The sequence below is a fragment of the Macaca nemestrina genome, chromosome 3 (assembly GCF_043159975.1).
Source record: "Macaca nemestrina isolate mMacNem1 chromosome 3, mMacNem.hap1, whole genome shotgun sequence".
Classification (NCBI taxonomy): Eukaryota; Metazoa; Chordata; class Mammalia; order Primates; family Cercopithecidae; genus Macaca; species Macaca nemestrina.
Genome location: NC_092127.1, coordinates 149,321,922 through 149,342,919, shown reverse-complemented (window position 1 = coordinate 149,342,919; position 20,998 = coordinate 149,321,922). Strand labels below are relative to the sequence as shown.

Here is a 20,998-nt window from a genome sequence, read left to right as displayed (position 1 = left end):
CCCGCTACTCAGGAGGCTGAGGCAGAGAATTGCTTGAATCCAGGGGGCGAAGGTTGCAGTGAGCCAAGATTGCACCATTGCACTGCAGCCTGGGTGACAGAGCAAGACTTCATCTCAAAAAAAATAAAAAATAAATATAGATATACACTATACTTTTATGTGGTGAGGAAGGCTATCAAGAAAGGTGAAATAGAACACGGGACTATAGACTGGTAGAGAATTATATTTAGATACAGTAGTCAGAGATGGCCTCTGCTTTACATGACATTTGGGCAGAGACATGGATAAAGTGAAGGAAGATTTAGGATATCCAAGGCAGAGAGAATACCTAGAGAAAAGGCCCTGAGGCAGGAGCTGCTTTGATGGGTGTGCAAAGTGCCAGGGAAGGTTATGTCTTGAGATGAGGTGGGAAAGGTAGCCAGGGGCTAGATTATATAGGGTTTTGTTGGACATGGTAAGGAGGCAGGGTTTGCTTCTGAAGGATGCAAAGTAAGGGAAGAGTTTTGAGCAAAATAATGATATGATCAAATTTTTATTTCTAAAAGACCATTCTAGATGTCATATGGAAAATGAAGAGGCAGAGAGTAACAGTTAAGCAGGGTGGAAATTAGGAGATAATTTCTATATTTATGATAATATGCACCAATATTTTCAGTTATAGCATTACAGTATGGGATATGTTATATGATAACTTGTTTCTATATTTATATTTATAATTATGTAAATCACATATATAGCATATGTTATTATATAATCATATGCCATGTTGCTATATTCCAAAAATATTATATTAATATTATATGTATATATTATAATGCATTTTATAATTATATAATAATGCTATATCTATTATATCTATTGTTGTTTACTTTTATATTCTTAGAAAAAGATGGTGATGGTTTGGAGTAGGAAAGTAGCTATAGAAGGAGAAATACTCATTTGAGGTAAATATTTTGAAGTTAGACTCAACAGGATTTGCCAATGGATTTTCTGTGGGATGGAAGAGCAAAAGAGGGCTCGTGGAGGAATTCTAAGTGTTAGCTTGAGCAACTATGTGAATAATGATGCCATTTCCTGGGGTGGAGAAGAATGTGAAGCATGTGTTGGTAGTGAGGCTAAGAATTGATTTTGGATGTATTAAATTTAAGATGAGTATTTGACTGTGTAGATGAAATGGTAAGTGAGCAATTGGATATACAGATCTAGATTTCAGAGAAGTCAAGGTAGGAAATACAAATTTAAATGTGTTTGGCCACAGGATAGGATGAGCTGAACAGGGAAGAGAGTGAGAAAAAAAGAATTATGATGCCTGAGCTCTAGAGTTCTCCAACATTTGGAAATAAAGAGAAGGAGAAACCAGTAAAGGAGCTATCAGCAAAAGAAGAGGAAAGCTGGAGAGTGGCCCTATGGTAGCAGAGTGATCTACTGTGACAAGACCTGCTAAGAAGCACAAGTAATATGAGAATTGAGAACTGACCACTGGATTCAGCATGTTCTTCCTTCTTCCAAGAATGCTGTTTCAGGTGTCCACACAGATGGCAACCTCTCTTTCTTCAGGTCCTTACTCAAAATTACCTACTTGGTAATACTGGCAATGGCCAATCTATCAAAAAGCCAATCCGCTCTTCCAGTTACCTGTATCCCCTTTCCCTGCTGTATTCATTCTCCTTAGCTCTTTATCATTATGTCATAAATTAGGCGTTTTGCTTGTTTATCTTACTTATTATCTATTTCCCTCATTAGAATATAAAATCCATAAAGAAAAAAAAATAATCTTCAAAGTAGAAAAAAAAATTATCAAGACTATATATGTGGCTGGGCACAATGGCTCATACTTATAACACCAGCACTTTGGGAGGCTGAGGCAGTAGGATCGTTTGAACCCAGGAGTTCAAGACCAAACTGGACAATATAGTGAGACCTCATCACTACAAAAAGAAAAAAAATTAATGTTAGCCAAGCATGGTGGTGGTTGCCTGTAGTCCCAGCTACTTAGGAGGCTGAGGTGGGAAGACTGCTTGAACCTATGAGACTGAGGTTGCAGTGAGTCAAGATCGCACCACTGCACTGCAGCCTGGGAGACAGAACGAGACTCTGTATCAAATAAATAAATAAATAAATAAATACTATATGTGCTACATTAGGAGAAAGGAAAGCACTAGTTTCAGAAACATTCAAGCTGAAATAGTACCGCAACCTGCATCACAGACTATAGGAACCAACAAATACTCATAAGATTTTAGAGTTAGAAAGTACAAATTTATTGCTGCTTCTTTAAAAACACAGTCATAGCATAAGTCATACCAATTCAGTATATTTCTTGCTATATACGCAAATACTGCCCTTTTCTCATCAGTGACTGCTCTGTATCTAGAACAGCACCTGAACACAGTCAGGAGTGGGTGGATAAACACTTACTAAATAAATGAATTAATTAAATTTCCTAAATAAAAATTACTTTGTACATAATTATGCAAATAACTACTTCTTACAGACTCTATTCCTAAATCATCCAAAAATCCTTCAAGTAGAAAATGTATTTGGCAAGAAGTAAAAACATAAATAATAACCACAATTGCATACTAATATGATGTGTGTACCTGTTGACTACCACACAACTCCTTACACCTTGGAATCAGATCAGACACTGCCACCCCTCATTGCCTGCTCCACATGGATTCTTTCATAGCACAACTTTTGCATAGCAACCGCCAAGAACCCAGCTTTGTGGAGACAGGACATCAAAAGGAATAGAGCACAATCTAATGTTGAAACTGTGAGCTACCTCAAGCTAGTATTTCATTCGATGACCAACAGATGTCAAGTATCGCTGTATTTACCTCAAAAATTAAAAATATCCAGCAAAGTCCCTTGAGTCACTTTAGCAACCTGGAGTACAAGAGCACACAGTTTGGAAACCATAGTCCAAGTGCTTGCTTAATTATTTCTCCCAATGCCTAATTTAAAAACAAACAAAACAAAACAAAACCTATCCCTTGACCATTCCAAGGTTTTGCCAAACATATGCTGTCTTTAGCTCTGAAAGCAATAATATGCACTCAGAGAAATTGTCTACAAAGAGATTAACATCAGCTTGCTATTTCTTAAGGTACATCATCAGATAGAGATATGTTGATATTTTTATTTTAAACAAGGTTTGTTTAAATTGCCATCAAAGATCAGGCAAACTTGAGGCAGCATTTAAACTGTCTCTGATAAGCAGAATGTTTTGAAATGTGAAGATTAATTCTATCTGCCTAATGTGACATTATATCATGGATTTTATTAAATACCAAAATTATTCTTACCAAAATTAAATACCAAAATGTTCTTAAATAAAATTATGTAGACTTAGTTAATACAAGATGGTTAGTCATTACAGTCTGTTAACTTTATTTAGATGCACAAACAATACTTGCTAGAGGTTATCCTAATTCATATGCTAATCTGGTGGATTTAGCTAAAATTCTATTTATTGTTTGAAGTTTATGATATTACCAAGCCAAAATGTCAAACTGTTCTCAAACCAAAATGAGAGTGTTCATTTTAATAGATGGGACTGTATGCAAAATTATGGCAGAATTCAATGACCTCTTGTCTTATCACAAAATATTTGCTTACAATGTTAAAAAAAAAAACTAAAAAGAAAAAATCATCCAAAATCAACACTATGTATTGGTTTGAGACAAATTTAGTACCTTAATTCTTCAGGTAGGAAGATGATAAACTGCAACTGTACTCTTCCATTTCAGAAAAGCAAGGACCAGCCTCAAGGATAATAAAGTCACTCCTACTGGGTTATCCTAAACTGGACACAGAAGCTCCCTCTAAACACTGTGGGGGCATTACACTGTCACATATTAATATACTCACGAATCTAAAGAAATGCAGATACTGAGACTCCACTTGCTGCTAGATATTCAACTTGGAACTTTGTCCTGCACAATCATTATGCCAAAATGTGATTGGTGTTCTTTTTTCAGTCTTAGAGATGGAGTTTTGCCAATCCATCTCCACTCTGTCTATAGAGCAAAAACAAGTCACTTGTTACCCCCTCATTTAAGATGAAAAATGGACAGTGCTAGATGCTTCCTACTCTGTTCTTAAAAAATTATGAAAGTGACCCTCACATGAATTAAAAGTAGATTTGTTGAGTAACAGATTAATAATATGGATAGTTCTCAAGCCAGGCATCTGTCAATTCTCTACAATAATAGCTCTCCCTCAACCAACAAGCAAAATGCCTCCACAATCATCCATCAGGGAATTATTCCAAACCCAAATATCTTTTGTTGTGATGTTTGTTTTTAATATCCCAGGAGACATAAAGAACAAGCATCTGGTTTTCAGTAAGTCTTTTAATCCCATTTTCTGGCATGTAATTGAAGCATATGAAATTCAAATAACTCATGCCATCTCTCAAAATGAAATTACTCAGTTCACACCAGAACACATGGTACTGCAAGCCAACCCTGCCCACATTTTCCATTTGAAAATTAACAAAATAACAGCACCATATAGTCCTCTCCCAAATTTCAGAATCACATATCCCAGAATGTAGATTCAATATGGAGACTAAATACCAGCAAAATATGTATCCTATCAAAGAGACTAGATAATAATAACCCAGTACCCAGGCACCATATCACATTAGCGTTTCTGTTTTGTGGATACATTGTTTAGCTGAAGTCTGAACTGTGAGAGAGGAGACTGGAATGTTTCAAAGGCAACTTGTACAATATTGTCTCAGCCACTGAAAATCTACATGACCTTATAAAGTCATCTTCCATTCTTAACCGTATCTACATATCTGCAAATAAGGCATAAAAAGGTCTTTCTCCAACCACAAATATCCCAAAAGTAAAGTGAAATTAGTAAAGCAAAAGAAAAACGAAAAAAAAAAAATGTTTCTTTCAAGTTCAGAAAACTCAAGAGTCCTGATTTTTTTTTTTTTAACACATAGTTCAGAGTTTGCTCTATCTAGTTTCCCTGGAGGAAAGTTATTATCCTTATTTAAATAAGGAGATATCTTCAGAGGCAATAAGGGAATAGCTTAGCCTTTTAAGTAAATCCTATTTTCTTCAGTGCACTGTAGAAGGGTCATATTTGTGTAATAGTTACAGACGATGATTTTGGGAAGAAACAGTAGGCTCCTCATTTTCCAGACAAGATAGATAAATAGGATCCTGTGTCCTTTTTGAAGATGACTTTGCCCTCAATCTCAAACTTGCCAATACTATCATTTTATGAAAGATACAAACTTTAAAGTAATAAAGTTTCCTTTTAAGGCAGATATCAGAACCCTTTTTGCATATATTGGAGAATCTTAAAGGTCAGTTTTTCAATCTATATTTTTTAAAACAATAGAGACTACAACGGGGAAAGAGGGTTGGGTTATCCATTTCTTGGGAAATTAAATATTTGATATTTATTGATAAAAATGTTTTAAATTTCACATCTTGATTATTTGATACTATGTTTCTAAGAAAGCTATGGTAAAATCCAAAGGAGTCTAACATTTAGCATAAAGCCAAACCCACATTTCATTTAGCGCTAAGGAGGCTCCTGAATTTGTGCAAATCTTAGAAACTTAATTGACTCACTGATCCTATAACAAGGGAAATGTTGTGACTTTTAAAACTTGAAACAGATTGTCAAAGTGAGTAGAGAATTAAAATATGGACTTTCTACAGCTGAAAATAATCAGGGAAAGCATACAAGACAAAATGGATTTTATGCTCTACCACAATTCATTTCAGGCATTTCAATGCAAAGTAAAACATAAACAGACGTTGAAAACAATTAACCTACTGAACCTACCTGCTGAAAAGGAATCCTGCAGTGAAAAAATACAAGTAATGATGTCATGCATTAGATGAAGCAGCAATTTCTTTCTGAACACCTAAAGCAAAAGATGAATTCCAAGCTTAACATTCATTATATGTTTTTGCTATATTTCCACAAATATTCTAGTTGAAAAATGAGAAATTCTGTGTTGAGGTTTCCATTACAAAACATGTCTACATGACATGTTAAAATCCCACTAATTTGGTTTATTCCACAAATGCTTATGTAACATCTATTCTGTGTTATAGGACTATAAAGATGAAGAAAACATAGTCCCTGTCCTCAGGGAGTTAACAGCTCACCTCCAAGAAGATATACAGCTTCACAGGTGACTTCAATACCCTGTGACTAGCGTAATGCAGACATGTAAAAAGTACAACAACAAATCAACCATAGGTGCAGAGTGAACTTTTGCACCGAAACAACAGTATTTCTTGAGCGTTCATTCCAATGAGCCTCAAAGCACATATCTGTTGGTTGAAGGAGGAGGGAGGCCAAAGAAAAGCAATATAATTGATATTCTGAGAAGGACAATTTTTCACTGATGGACTCTCTCGCATATTGCAGGACATTTGGCATCCCTGGCCACCACCTAATAAATGCCAGCCATAACACATACACACACAAATACACACATTGTGACCAACAAATAGCTCCTACTTTATTTCCAAATGTTCTTTAGAGTACCACCTTCACTAGTTGAGAACCTTTTGGGCCATTCAGCAATCATCTATTGAGCCAATATGGTGTGGTCAGCTTGACTCTCTGGATACAAGACACAGCCCTCAGTAAGCAAACTGTTCCCCTTCCTATAGGCAATTAATAAACACTAGGTCTTTAGGTAAGCACTAAGGCTTATGTCTTTTTTCCACAGAGGTATGGTACATTAAAAAAAATAACCATTATGTCTCTTAATTGTGTGTGACCATCACCCTACCTGGAACAAAAAGAACACAGAATTTGAATGTCAACATCAATTGAATGTCAATCAAAAATAAGTGACAGAATGTATTAAGTTCTTTAAAACCTAACATATACTACTCTCGAACCAAGAGTCTTAAGACAGTATGGAGTGGTACTGGGGGGAAAAACACACATGGAGCGATTATTTCTGGGGCTGACAGAGCATGAGGCTTTAAGCCTTGGTGGACCCATACCAAACATGGTCCTTGTAGGACTTTAGACTGTGGACAGTCTCTGCAGCCTATGCCGGTTCCCTCAAAAACAGACCCAATGTTTCAGCTGTGGCTGAGATAGGATCAAGTTTTTAGCTTCTGGAGGTGAACAGGACAAAAGGTGCTGCCTGGAAACTACAAAACAGCTGAGATCCTTTGGTTCTCAAGAAGTAGATGTGAGCTTCTAGTTTTGACTATTTGTGCCAGTCTTAATATAAGTATTAAACTGAAGAAAGGCTACCCCAAATTCTATTCCTCCTTATGTTGTTTTAAGCTACATTCAGGGCCATGGAAAGAAACAGACAAGGGGAGACCTCAATCCTTAAGATGCACAGAGTTTGTTCACAGGTTCTAGCCACCCTCCATCACATGATCCTAAGTTCACCCTGGATTTGTTAAACAAATAATCTCTGACCCAGTCTCTAGATTTCGTAGACCTAATTCATGGATTCAGCTGTAGATTTACCCTTCTATAGGTGGTAGATTTCATTTGAAAACAAAAAAAAATACAAGACTTTATCATCATGTATTCCTTCTTCTTGGGGTGAAGTAGGAACACAACTCAATAAAACTTTTGCAAATGTAAAGGCTGAAAAGGCAATTCAAAGGTCTGTGCATTAAACATCCTGTCTCTACAGAATGTTTATCTCAGGAGGTCAAAAAATATCTGAAATGGTTTGAAAAACATAGTTCAGTCTTATTTTCTGAAAAAGAGTTGACTAAACTACTAAATTAGAGGAAGAGAGAGTTTTCCTTAAGAGAAAGTTTGAGTTTTGAGCAGATAGGCTGAGCAGATGAGAAGGAAAAAGTGAGACTCTGAAGGTCTGTGCGGATAGATACAAACGAGCAAAGAGTTGCGCCCAAATCTAATATGCTTAAATAGTTTATTGGAAAGAGAGAGATGCTTCTGAGAGCTACTAGACAATAAAGTATGGCTGGAACTCAAATAAATCAAACAGAGGAATAAAGACAAGATCTCAGAAAACAAATGAATTGACTGTCCCCAAAAGGTCAAGGATATGATAAATTACTAAAAGGTAGGTTTTTAAAAGCTGCAGATAGACATTTGATTGTAAGAACAACTAAGGAACCATGCCTAAAAGATTGGACAACTGGCCAGGCACGGTGGCTCACACCTGTAATCCCAGCACTTTGGGAGGCCAAGAAGTGTGGATCACTTGAGCTCAGGAGTTCAAGACCAGCCTGGGCAACATGGCAAAAACCGATCTCTAACAAAAATGCAAAAATTAGCCAGGCATGGTGGTGCACTCCTGTGGTCCCAGCCACTTGGGAGGCTGAGGTGGGAGGATCACTGGAGCCCAGGAAGTCAAGGTTGCAGTAAGCTGTAATCACACCACTGCACTCCAGCCTAGGTGACAGAGCAAGACGCTGTCAAAAAAAAAAAAAAAAAAAAAGAAAAAAGATTGGACAACTATGCCAAGCAGGTATTGGAAATCTGGATGTATTGGACAGGGTAAGATCTGGAAAATCAACATAAAATTATCTGATAATTCTTAAGCGTCAAGTTTCAGCCTGACACAGTTATCATAGGTGAGTACATAAGTACTGTATGTGTAATATAATAGAAAATTTATGGAATTAGGAAAAAGAGAAGACATAGCAAAAATGAAAAATATTTAAAAGGGAGCTGGGCAACCCATAATAGATTGAGTCCAAGCCTAGGTTAGATGCGGATTTGAGAGGAGAACACCTTCTGGGTGGGAATTAGTCAACTCAGGAGGATAATGGTAGACAGGATTTACTTGAAGATGAAAGCTTTCGGCAGACCCAGAATCTACCGATCTGATATTTCTCACTATGGGAGACTTCACAAAGGAAGTCTAGAAGAGCAAGTTGGAAAAAGATCATGGCCAGAAAACAAAGAGAAACTAAAAGTAAACCCAGCAAAGAGTACTGAACCTACAGAAAATGTAGATGGGAAATGACTAAATTAAGAAGGAAGTTAAACTCTTGCAAACTCAACTGGGCCTTCCTAGAGGAAGAGGGGACAAACAGAGACAAAAATGGCCAGGGAAAGACAATCTCTCTACAATGAGTAATAATTTCCTATGTAAAAAAGCAGGAGACAGAAGCAGTGAGAGACATGAAGGGAATCAGTCTCCCAAAAACGGGAAAGGGAGAGGAGAAATGATCCCAATAGCCTTAACTGGATAAGGGTTTCACAAGATCCGGATTCAGAAACAAAGATCAGAGGCATCCTGCATCTCATCTGTGTACCTTGATGCCCATAATTAAGCTTATTCTCTTCCATTAATTCCCACCAGCCTTCTACCTCCAAATTCTAGTCCCTCCTGGTACCTGCCTGCTTTCCTGCCCTTAGGATCTGTGAGACACCAAATAAGCCTAAGATAAAATCACCTTCTTTGGTTTAGCCAGTTCTAAGAGGTTTTCATAACTTATAATCATAGAATGCTACCAAATACAGAATGCTTCCCAATACTTTTATAGACCATCCAGGGGGATCCTAATTGAAACTTCTCTTACAATCCTGAAGCCAAATAAACAGCCCCATCTCCCAGGGTTTGGAGAATGTCCAGAGTATAAAAGTGCCTGACTCTGGAAAGTATCACTTTCCTCCCCTCCCGACACATTTCTTCTTTAAAATGGAACCATCCATGGTTTCAACTATTGTTCATGCTGGTTTAAATACACAGCTGCAGTCAAAAGAAAGAGAGAGGAATTTCTAGGAGCAAGAAAAGAAGGGGAAACTGAAAGCCAGAACAGGAGGTGTAAAAGTTGGGGCTAAGACATTCTGGAAATTAGGGTTAGAGGGAAATAATTAGGGTGAGGGAGAGAAATTTTCTTGGATGTCAAACCAGGAGCTTGGGTCTGGGGTTTGAATGCCAAGAAAGAGACCTGAGAAAAGGCCTAGGTTAGGAGCTGGAAATGAGAACCTTAAATAAATCTGGGACTTTCACAGTGCTACATTGTCAGTGAAAGGGAAGTTAGAAAGCTCCACTTAGCCCAAGGAAAGGACTAAAATAATGTATCCCCATAAAAGTGAAAACAATAAAAAGCTCTTATAAGAAATGAAAAATTCCAAGCCTGTCTCATGAGCAGACTTGGGTACAAATTTACATTGTGCAGCAGGTGTGGAATTCCCAAGCTGTGAAATTAATATAAAAGTACATGTACCCTAGAACTTAAAGTATAATAATAATAATTAAAAAAAAAAAAAGTAGATCTCAGACTGGTAATTCCACTAGGGTGCCTGTCAGAAGCAAACCAAAACCACTCTGCACTTCTGTAACTGCCCCCTGCCCAAAAAATGAGCTCACAATAAAAAATGTAAAACACATGAGAAAGTGATCTGATAAACTGTGCTAAGAGGTAGAAATAAAATATGGACAAGTCAATAGTCCCTGTCCTTATGGAATACACAAACTATCAAGGGGAAAATAGAGTCAATTGTTACACAAATATTCATTTAATTACAATTGTGATTAATGCTATAGACTGAGTCATACTTTTTATGAATTAAAAAATGCTATAGATAGTACAGCATAAGTAATTTATGGCAATGTGAAAAATGAACTTATGGCCGGCATGGTGGCTCATGCCTGTCATTCCAGTTCTTCGGGAGGACGAGGTGGGCAGATCATGAGGTTAGGAGTTCAGGTCCAGCCTGGCCAATATGGTGAAATCCCATCTCTGCTAAAAATACAAAAATTAGCCAGATGTGGTGACGCCCACCTGTAGACCTAGCTGCTTGGGAGGCTGAGGCAGAAGAATCGCTTCAACCTGGGAGGCAGAGGTTGCAGCGAGCCAAGATCATGCCACTGCACTCCAGCCTGGGTGACACAGCGAGACCCCATCTCAAAAAAAAAATAATAAAATGAACTTACAAACTGACTTCAACCTTTTTATTAAAACATGTTCAATTTAACTACAACAGAGAGCAGTCTCATGTTGAAAATATTTCAATGATGAGGAATGTTAATGTTTACTATAAGTACTTATATATAAATTATTAGAATTACTATTTCAGTCATAATCAAATAATTTACCTTCCCTGCTTCTTTCCACTGATGGTTTTAAATATTTTAAATAATATGTTAATACATACTTATAATAAAAACTGTACTGAATGTTTAATATTTATGATCAGAGTTCAAGGTATTAAGAATTATGTATCATTTTCTAAAATTATAAGAAGTTGATATAAAGAAAAGAAGGCTTTTGAGAGTATAGATCCCACTGTTCCATCCATCACATTTTAAAATTTTGTTTTGATATCTTTCCACAGTTGGTATTCCCAAGCAAGAAAATATTTTTTAAACGATTGTCTCATTTCTCCCCAGTGCTAAAGTTATCTGTACTTTGAGACAAAACCAAACGTAGAAATGATAAATGTTTTAAACTATGTATATTATAGATGCACCTAATTTGCTTATGAAAAGACATACCTCCAGATCCAAATTAAAGCAGACTAAACTAATTTAAAAGAGTTCTATAAATGTTTAATACTTGCCTAGCTTTCATGTATCAACTTTTATCCTTTTCAAAGGAAACACAATTAAGAATTGTGGATGTGAATTAAAGGATTATAAATAATAATATTTTCAACTGAAGAAGTTAGGGGGAAAATATTTCATTTAAGATTAAGTTGTATATTAACAGTATACTAAATTGTTCACTACTTTCAAAAAGAAAAAATGTCCATGACTACAAATAAAGTTTGTCTTAGAGTAGATTTTAAAAAACCGCTAAAGTAAAATATCTTCTGAAATTATTAAACAAAATTTATTTGCTTTTTTCCTTTTTAAAAAATTTAAAACACACACGTTTACAGAAGAGTTGAAGGTACAGTACAAAGAACTTTTCTTCTGACCCATTTGATACTCAGTTGCTAACCAGATGCCTCACTGCTCCAGAATATATTAATGGATATTTCCTACAAACAAGGACATTCTCCTACCTAAACACAACACAGCCATTAAAATGAAGAGATTACATTGATACATTGCAACCACCTAATTCTCAGACCCCATTGGTTTTTCCATTAGTCTCAATAATACCCTTTCTACCAAAAGGATCTAATTTAGAATCACAATTACATTTGGTTTTCATGTCTCTTTAGTCTTCTTCAGTCTTCCCTTATCTTTTATGACCTTCACACTTCTGTAAATTACAGGGCGGTTGTTTTGTAGAATGTTCCTCAGTTGTGGTTTAGGATTAAATTCAGACATCTTTGGGAGAAATAACACAAAAATGGCGTTGCCTTGTTCTCATTGAATCCTATCAATTTGTCCTTTTATTGATGACAGTCATATCTATCACATGATACTGTTGGGGTGGGTCAAGCCTCCCCATTGTAACATTATTTTGTGGAGAGGTACTTTGAAACCATGTTAATATCCCATCTCTTCAAACTTTCCATTTCCTTTTTTTTTTTTTTTTTTTTTTTTTTTTGAGACGGAGTCTCACTCTGTCGCCAGGCTGGAGTGCAGTGGTGCGATATCGGCTCACTGCAACCTACACCTCCCAGGTTCAAGCGATTCTCCTGCCTCAGCCTCCCCAGTAGCTGGGACTACAGGTGTGTGCCACCACACCCAGCTAATTTTTGCATTTTTAGTAGAGACGGGTTTCACCATATTGGCCAGGATGGTCTCAATCTTTTGACCTCGTGATCTGTCCGCCTCGGCCTCCCAAAGTGCTGGGATTATGGGCGTGAGCCACCATGCCTAGCCCCATTTCTTTTTTTATTTGCTTACATAAGAATGGACTCTTGTTTTCCTATTTCTTTCAATGGTTTATAATTTGTTACTATCATAATTTACTTAGATCCTCAATTTGCCCTTCATTTGGTCAATGGGAGTTCATTAAAGCTGGCTGCTGTGTCCTTGTGACATGCCCCATCATTCTTTGAGCATTTCCTTGCTTTTTGGAACGAGATATTTTGGATTCATCTGGTACTAGCCTTGCATCACCCTTGGAATCAGCCATTTCTCCAAGGATCCTGGTTACTTTTTGTAGAAAATGACATTAAAAAACAAGATCTGAGGGCCCCTTGGTATGCATAGGATGTGCTAATTGTTCCTGGGGTGTTGCTGTTCCCAATTTCTCTCAGTAGAAAGAACTATATGGAAAAAATGTATTTATATTGTGTGTGCATTCACATATGTACACATACACATAGGCCTCTGTATTTATTTCTATATCTATCTTTACACATTGAAAACCAGACATTTATACCCATATCTCCAATTTCAATCCCATATCACAGAGGTCCAGATCTACTATACCTTCTATACTTTTAACTCCTTTTCCAACAGGGAGAAAGCTGGCTTACTGTTAATACATTTAATTGCTTGATCAATCCCCCAGTCTGTAACTAATTTCCCATGTCCCAGCCCCAGCTGCCATGTGGGTGCCATGCTCACCCTGTCCCAGATGCCATGCTCATTCTGCCCGGGCCCTCCTATGCATGGACACCTTCCTCCTCCTACTCAGACCCCGACCCCCATCTTAGGTTGACCTCCACAGACACCATCCTTACCCTGCTTGGGCACCAACATACTCTGCTGGCCAGCTGTCCTTGTTGATGTGGCTGACATGCTGCTGTCCCTCCCCACACTTTAGAACCTACCTTACTCTGTCCACTGAACAAATTCAGGACTGAGTTGTTCACCAAGGAGCAGGGAATAGGAAAATCCAAAGTTTTGAAATCTCTGGAAAGCAATCAATGCTATTCTTTTTTTTTTTCTTTTTACTCCTTTTTTCTCCTAAAGCATATATAAAAGAGGAATAACAATACAAGATCACTTTTAGGAGTGACTGACATGAAATGATTTGAGAATATTGTTAGTTAGGAATATATATTTCTTATTCAAAGAGCATTTTTGTTCCCCTTATTTATATTCAGTTAACAGAGGTAATGTTAAACAACAACAGAAAAAAAAAAAATACACACACAGTGCTACCAGGAGGCCAGTCAAACAGGTAAGCTGAGTTTGTCATAAAACAACTCAGACCACTGACCAAGGCACACACAGGTGAGATCTTGCAGGTCCTTTGTTGGGACCACTTCACGTTCTTACTAGGATGCCTTAGGAAAGGCCTTTCTTTCTTTCTTTTTTTGCTTTGTAGAGACAGAGTCTCAGTATGTTGCCCAGGCTGGTCTTAAACTCCTGGCCTCAAGCAATCCTCTTCCTTCAACTTCCCAAAGTGCTGGGATTACAGCCATAAGCCACCATGCCCCAGGTTCACCTTCTTTATTTTAATTTCAAACAGGATGGAAACTCAGTCCTACTGTTATGATTCTATTGTTATGCAGAAGAAGGCAGAATAAAAATCACCACAAGCCAGATTAGAGCTGTATATCCAAGTCTAGATTTTGAATTCTAAAAACCACAAAGGCCAAGGGGAAAGAGAACGCTAAACTTTCAAGTTTGTCCTAACCTCTTTAGGGAATGAAACTGGACACAGCCAGACAGTCCTTCAGTCATTCTTGGCTTGAAAGATTCCTCCCCACTCTGCCTTGCTTACCCAACGTGGGCAGCTGGGTATGCCAGCTTTGAGGGGCCTCCCCAGGCCTATTTTTAATCTGGTATTTTCTGCTTATAGACTTTCCACCAGGGCAGCCCCAGGTCCAGGGAGTCACTCCAGCTGGGAAATGTGAGCACACCACTGGCCTGTGGCAAATGAGGTATTTTTAACTGAGACTTGAGAAGCTCAGAATTGTCATCTTCTTCAGGCCTCAGGGTGTGAGACACAAAACAGCCAAGCAAGAGAGGCTGTGTGTGACTTTCCAGTTCCTTAGCAACCAATTGCTGTGCTTGTTGCTGGAGGAGGGCTCTGTAAGTGTCCTGTTCAGTGATGGAAAGCCAGCCTCAGAGTCTTTCCTGGCAATTATGTGGCCCCCTCCCCATAGAAGTGAGGCCTGGGACGGAGCTTGCAGTGAGCTGAGATCCGGCCACTGCACTCCAGCCTGGGTGACAGAGCGAGACTCCGTCTCAAAAAAAAAAAAAATAAAAAAAATAAGTGAGGCCTGGGAGTCCCCCTTGCAGGCGAGGTATTCTGCTCGGCTCTCCCACACCACACCTATCTGCGGCTGATTAGCATCACCTGGGACTTGTTAGACACATGAATTCTTGGGTCTCAACCCAGACCCGTTAAATTAGAAACTGACAATGGGACCCAGCCATCTGTGTTGGATCAGACCCTCCAGGTAATTCTCATGCACACTAAAGTTCCAGAATCACTGGCCTAATCACACATTCGCCAACATTCATAGATGAAGATGTAAGAGTTACACTTGAATCCCAAGCCCACATTGCAGTAATTCTTTTAAATGAATAGACTTTTTAGAACATTTTTACACTTACCAGACAAAAAAAAAAAGTGAGCAGATAGTGAAGAGTACCAGTGACTTTTTCAAACCATTGCTTTTTTTTTTTTTTTTTTTTAGATGGAGTCTCACTCTGTCACCCAGGCTGGAGTACAATGGCGCCATCTCGGCTCACTGCAACCTCTGCCTCCCGGGTTCAAATGATTCTCCTGACTCAGCCTCCCGACTAGCTTACTAGATTACAGGTGCCCGCCACCACGTCTGGTCAATTTTTGTATTTTAGTAGAGACAGGGATTCACCATGTTGTCCAGGCTGGTCTCAAACTCCTGACCTCAGGCAGTCTGCCAGCCTCATCCTCCCAAAGTGCTAGGATTACAGGCGTGAGCCGCTGAATCCAGCCAACCATTGCTTTTTTCTGCTGCACACTATACCCTAATAAGGAAACCTCCTTCCTCTGTTCATCCTTAAGGGCAGTGATAAGACACCAACTGAGTTTTTGCATCAAAGGTTGCAATTGGGTCAGAGAAAGAAATAGACCCCAGCGCTAAGGGAAGATAGCAGTAATGCACAAAAACCCTAGGAATGACTGCAAATGCATACTCCAGCACAAGCTGAGATGAAGCCAACTGTGATTGTCTAAGACTCTGCAGCCAGGGCAACAAACAGGCTTGGAAATGATGTGAATATTTGTGTATCAGTTATATAGTCATTTCCTCTTGCTGCTGTAACAAATTACCACACACTTAGTAGTTTAAAGGAACACGAATTTGTTATCTTACAGTTCTGGAGGTCAGAAGTCTGAAATCAGTTTCACTGGACTAAAGTCAAGGTGTTATCAAGGCTGCTTCCTTCTGAAGGCTCTGAAGGGAAAATCTGTGCCTTTTTCAGCTTATAGTGGCTGCCTCTATTCCCTGGCTTGAGGCCCCTTCCTGCATCTTCAAAGCACATTCCTCCCCCCATCTCTATATCCACCATCACTAATTGTCATATGTGATTCTGACCTTTCTGCCTCTCTGAGGGCATTGTGATCACATCAGGACCTCCCAGATAATTCAAGATAATCTCCCCATCTCAAAATCCTTAATTTAATTACATTTGCAAAGTCCCTTTTGACATATAAAATGATATTCACAGGTCTCAGGGATTAGTATGTGGGTTTATCTAGGGAATCATTATTTAGAACATCTCGCTCCATATAGCCCTGTACTCTCTAATACCATAGACACTAGCTACGTGTTGACATTGAGTACCTGCAATGCAGCTCATTTGAACTGAGAAATGCTGTAAGGGTAGTGAAATTTAAAGACTTGGTATGAAAACAAAGGAAAGATTTTATTAATAATTTTTATGTAGGTTACATATTAAAATTATAAAATCTTGGATCAATTGAGTTAAATAAGCTACCTTATTAAGATTAAATTCATCTGTTTCTTTTTGCTTTTTCAAGTGCAGCTACTAGAAAATTTTAAATTACATCTGTGGCTAACATTATATTTATATTGGAGCAGTCCTACGACAGACCATAAAGGAGGCAGGGTGACATTAACTTTCAGTTGTTTTATTTTTGCCTTACTTATAAGAGAGCCCAGACTTTGGAAGCAACATTTCTTCTTTCTCTAGAGAGAGCTACTAAATTCCTGCAATTAAGATTTCAATTCAAGAGGGATATTTTATTAGGGATATGCACAATTAGGTAAGTGTAACAATAAAAAAAAATACATTTATCCAGCAACATGCATTCTAATAAAGCATTTTCATTAATACATTCTTTCATTAAGTCCTCATTACAGCCTTGTAAGAGATGTATTATTCCAACTTTTTAGAGAAGAAAATGGAGCCTAAAGGAAATTAACTTGCAGGAGGAGCACCCAGTCAGTAAGTGATAAGCTAGAACTTGAGCCCACGTCTATGTACCTCTGCACCCAAGGCTGCCTGGCTGATTTCCTGGCTTGGGTTTAATGGTTTAATCAGGCTCACTCTACTTCCTGAGTGGTTTTACTTTCAACCCTCCTAAATTTCAGAGTCTCAGGATTTTCCCTTTCTTCCTTAAAGTTCTGCTCCTTTGCTATTCTGAGCACATTTTTATTACAGTTTTCTAAAAAATTATTTCTTAACTTTGAATGCATATTCAAAGTTAAGGGCGTATTTCCTACATAGTTATTTAAAGAAGAAGATTTTCTCCTATATCACACTTCCTCAGCACCCAGAGGCACACCTGGTGCCTAGCTTGATGCTGGGCCATCTGGTGGAAGAGCCCTGATACCAATGACTGTCTCTCCTCGTTCTGTTCACCACCCAGAGCTGCATACATAGGTAAGATGTTCAGATCTGACCTCTAGCCAGAGTAGATACCCTCAGAGAAACCAGGGCTATAGTGGTTTAAATTGCCTCCCAGCTTTCCTCTGATTGGTCTTTTGGGGTTGAACAGGCAATTTTTCACTTTGGCAGAGGGTCACTGTAAGAAGAATTAGCAAATGCCCACTAAGAGGGAAGCGGACACTAAGATCATGTAGGATGCCCCTTACCCAGGCAGCACTCCTATGGCATAATCAGAAATATATATTTGCTTTTTTCCCCAGTTCCTGACACAGGACTCCTTTAAATCCCTTGGAATATCCTGAGTGATAGAAGTGATAAGAGCACCTTTTGTTCAAACGAGGTGATTCTTGGATTCTTGAAAACCCCTAGCTAGCTTCAGGATAGGGGCTGGTCTCCAGAAAGACCAAACTTTGATTAGAAGCTTAGAGCTTTCAGCCCTACTCCCCAACCTCCTAGGAGAAGAGAGGGCTAGACATTGATTTAATAACCACATACTCATGCCTGTGTGATGAACAAAATCTCCATAAAAACCCCTAAGTGTCAGGGCTTAGAATTTCTGAATTGGTGAACACATCTATATTCTGGGAGGTGGCGCACTCCAACTCCATGGAGACAGAAGCTCCTGAACTCTCTGAGGGCATTGTGATCACATCAGGACCTCCCAGATAATCCAAGATAATCTCCCCATCTCAAAATCCTTAATTTAATTACATTTGCAAAGTCCCTTTTGACAATTTTGACATATAAAATAATATTCACAAGTCTCAGGGATTAGGACGCGGGTTTATTCTAGGAGGTCATTATTCGGACCATCTCACTCTCTCATACTGTAGACACTAGCTACATGTCGTTATTGAGCAGGTGCAATGTAGCTCATTTGAATGGAGAAATGCTGTAAGGGTAGTGAAATTTAAAGTCTTGTTGTGAAAAAAAGGTAAAAGATTTCATTAATAATTTTTATGTTGATTAAATATTAAAATTATAAAATCTTGGATCTACTGAGTTAAATAAGCTATCTTATTAATTTTAAATTCATCTGTTTATTTTTGCTTTTTCAAGTGTAGCTACTAGACAATATCAAATTACATCTGTGGCTAACATTATATTTCTATTGGGGCAGGACACTTCTGGACCTTCTGGACCTTAGCCTAAGCACCTCTTTATCTGGCTGTTCATTCCTATCCTTTATCATAAACCAGTGAATGTGAGTTAAGTGTCATCCTAAGTTCTGTAAACCATTAGGGCAAATTATCAAACCTGAAGAGGGAGGGAGGTACAGGAACCCCTGATTCTTGGCCAGTCAGAAGTGCAGGTGGCCCAGAACTTGCAACTGTCATCTAAAGTGGGGGCAGTCTTGTGGGATCTGACACTAACTCCAGGTAGATGTGTCAGAATTGAGTTGAATTATTGGACACCCAGTTGGTGTCAGAGAGTTGCAGCAGTGGTTGTTAGGAAAGATACCATGCATCTGGTGTCAGGAAGGAAAAAACACACCAGCTTATCAGCTATCAGAAAGGAAAGAGAGAAAGAATAAAGTAAAATGGGGCAGTGTCCTGCTCATTTTCTGCTGCCACATAAAAATTATAGCCTTTAGATGGAAAAAGACCCTGAAAGAGTAAATAGTCCAACTACCTCATTTTACACAAGTAAACCAGGGTCTAAAAGGTTAACTGACTTCTGTAAAATTTCAGCAGCGTAGTATCAACTTCTTATTGAACTCCCCTTTCTGATGGTTCTTGACTTGGACAACACTGTTTTAAAGGATGACAGAGAAATAGTAAATAAAACAATGTAGCTTTGATTTCCAAACCACACTACAGAGGAGTAGCATCTTGCTCCCAGAATGAGGCTCTACAATAGGCACATGAAGATGAAAATTATGTACTGTCAAACTAATCCCTGAAAAGCCTTAAGAGAGTGTCACATTGGAGACCAATGTAACTTCTGTCAATAAATCCCATGTGGTGTTTTGTTTTGTTTTGTTTTGTTTTGTTTTCCAGATCTGGAACAGGCCGGCTCATCAGTTGAGTACCAGATTAATTAATTGGCTTGAGGTTAGAGAATAAAATGGCACAATCTTTAAACCCAGGATCACACATGGAACTGCAAAAAAGGATACATGTAAAAGGCACCAGGTTCTGAAACTAATGGCAGATGCCTTTCTCTCATCTTTTGCTCTTACTCCAGGACACTGAGTAGAATGACTCATATTAATTAAATATTCATCTCTCCTCCCTGCACTCGTGGTTTAGGGTTTATTGCTTAGCTAGAAACTAAGCTTCACAAGTGCATGAATCCTTGTTTTGTTCATGGATATCTCCTAAGTGCCTAATAATATACCCGTCACATAAATGTTTGTTGAATAAGGGGATGAATGTATTCTTTTTGTCCAGACTCTGTAGTTGAATTCTCATACATTAAAGCTATTGAGGTCTAGCTTATGGCTTTCACTTCTTGGGGAGTTGTGGTGCTATATAGCCAGAAAAATTCAAACAGAACTATGCATAAAAGTATTTTCCACCATTCAGGAGGTTCTTGGAGTCCCAGATTAAGATTTCCTGGTACTGTCAATCTTAATCTATGACACTTCAGCAGAATGACACTTGTGGCTTCAGAGACACTGACACTTACTTCCATAGCTGCATAGGACTTTAAAACTTCCCACAAGTGCTACAAACAAAAGGTACTCTTCAAGTACTGTCAACCTAAAGGTTAACGGGTTGAAGAGACCCTGGGCTAAAGAAGCACAAGCTGGAGACACCAAAATGGTCTTCGCAACTCGCCTCTGTATTTTCTGCCCTGCTCCTAAGCCACCCTGTTGGCTGACTGGCCCTTCTCCACAGATGTCGTCTTGAGCCTCTTACAGAGTTTCAGCACTGACATTAAATGACAAGATGGATCACCTACAGGACCACCTTGGATCCCCAACCAGCCTGATCAAGCATTGACACTGCATTTGTCACCACCGGCTCTGATGGTTTGGACATGTAGAAATGTATTGCAGGAAAATATGCAAACAGCTGCTATAAGGTGAGCTGATCGAGACAACTGCCAGCAGGCAGAGGGGAAGGCATAATTAATGGGCACCCTTCAGCAGAGCTCAGAGCAGACCAAATGCTATTGCAGAAGGCTCAAGAATGAGGCGAACAGACTAGCCAGTGCTCCAGGATGTCTGTGGCTCTTTATGAGTGAAGAGAAAGGGTAGAGACTGAAGACAGAGCCGGGGACGGTGACAGGCTTGGGGAAGAACAGCTGATTCAGCAGTCCCAAGGTGAGTCATCCCATGCATTCCACACTCAGGTAGAAAGTGCTCATTAGCAGAACATAATCTCCCAACCTGCATGG

The 20,998-nt window shown here is 38.6% G+C and overlaps 1 protein-coding gene across 9 annotated transcripts in view; it reads right to left on the bottom strand.

Moving 5' to 3' along the window:
* The window catches only part of LOC105487675 (corin, serine peptidase), a 276,725-nt gene that overhangs the window by 248,267 nt on the left and 7,460 nt on the right, over window positions 1–20,998 (bottom strand). The window contains exons 1-3 of one of the 9 annotated variants that reach the window (XM_071093632.1): window positions 16,114–16,364; window positions 13,633–13,768; window positions 5,821–5,902 (exon numbers count right to left, since the gene is read on the bottom strand). The exons of 6 other annotated variants lie outside the window; for them this stretch is intronic. In XM_071093632.1, coding sequence (XP_070949733.1) covers window positions 5,821–5,868 — 48 coding nt within the window. In that variant the 5' untranslated portion in view covers window positions 5,869–5,902; window positions 13,633–13,768; window positions 16,114–16,364. Of the gene's footprint in view, window positions 1–3,873; window positions 3,893–5,820; window positions 5,903–13,632; window positions 13,769–16,113; window positions 16,365–20,998 lie in introns of those variants that run through there. 2 more of the 9 variants (XM_011751189.3, XM_071093633.1) reach the window with 2 other exon arrangements.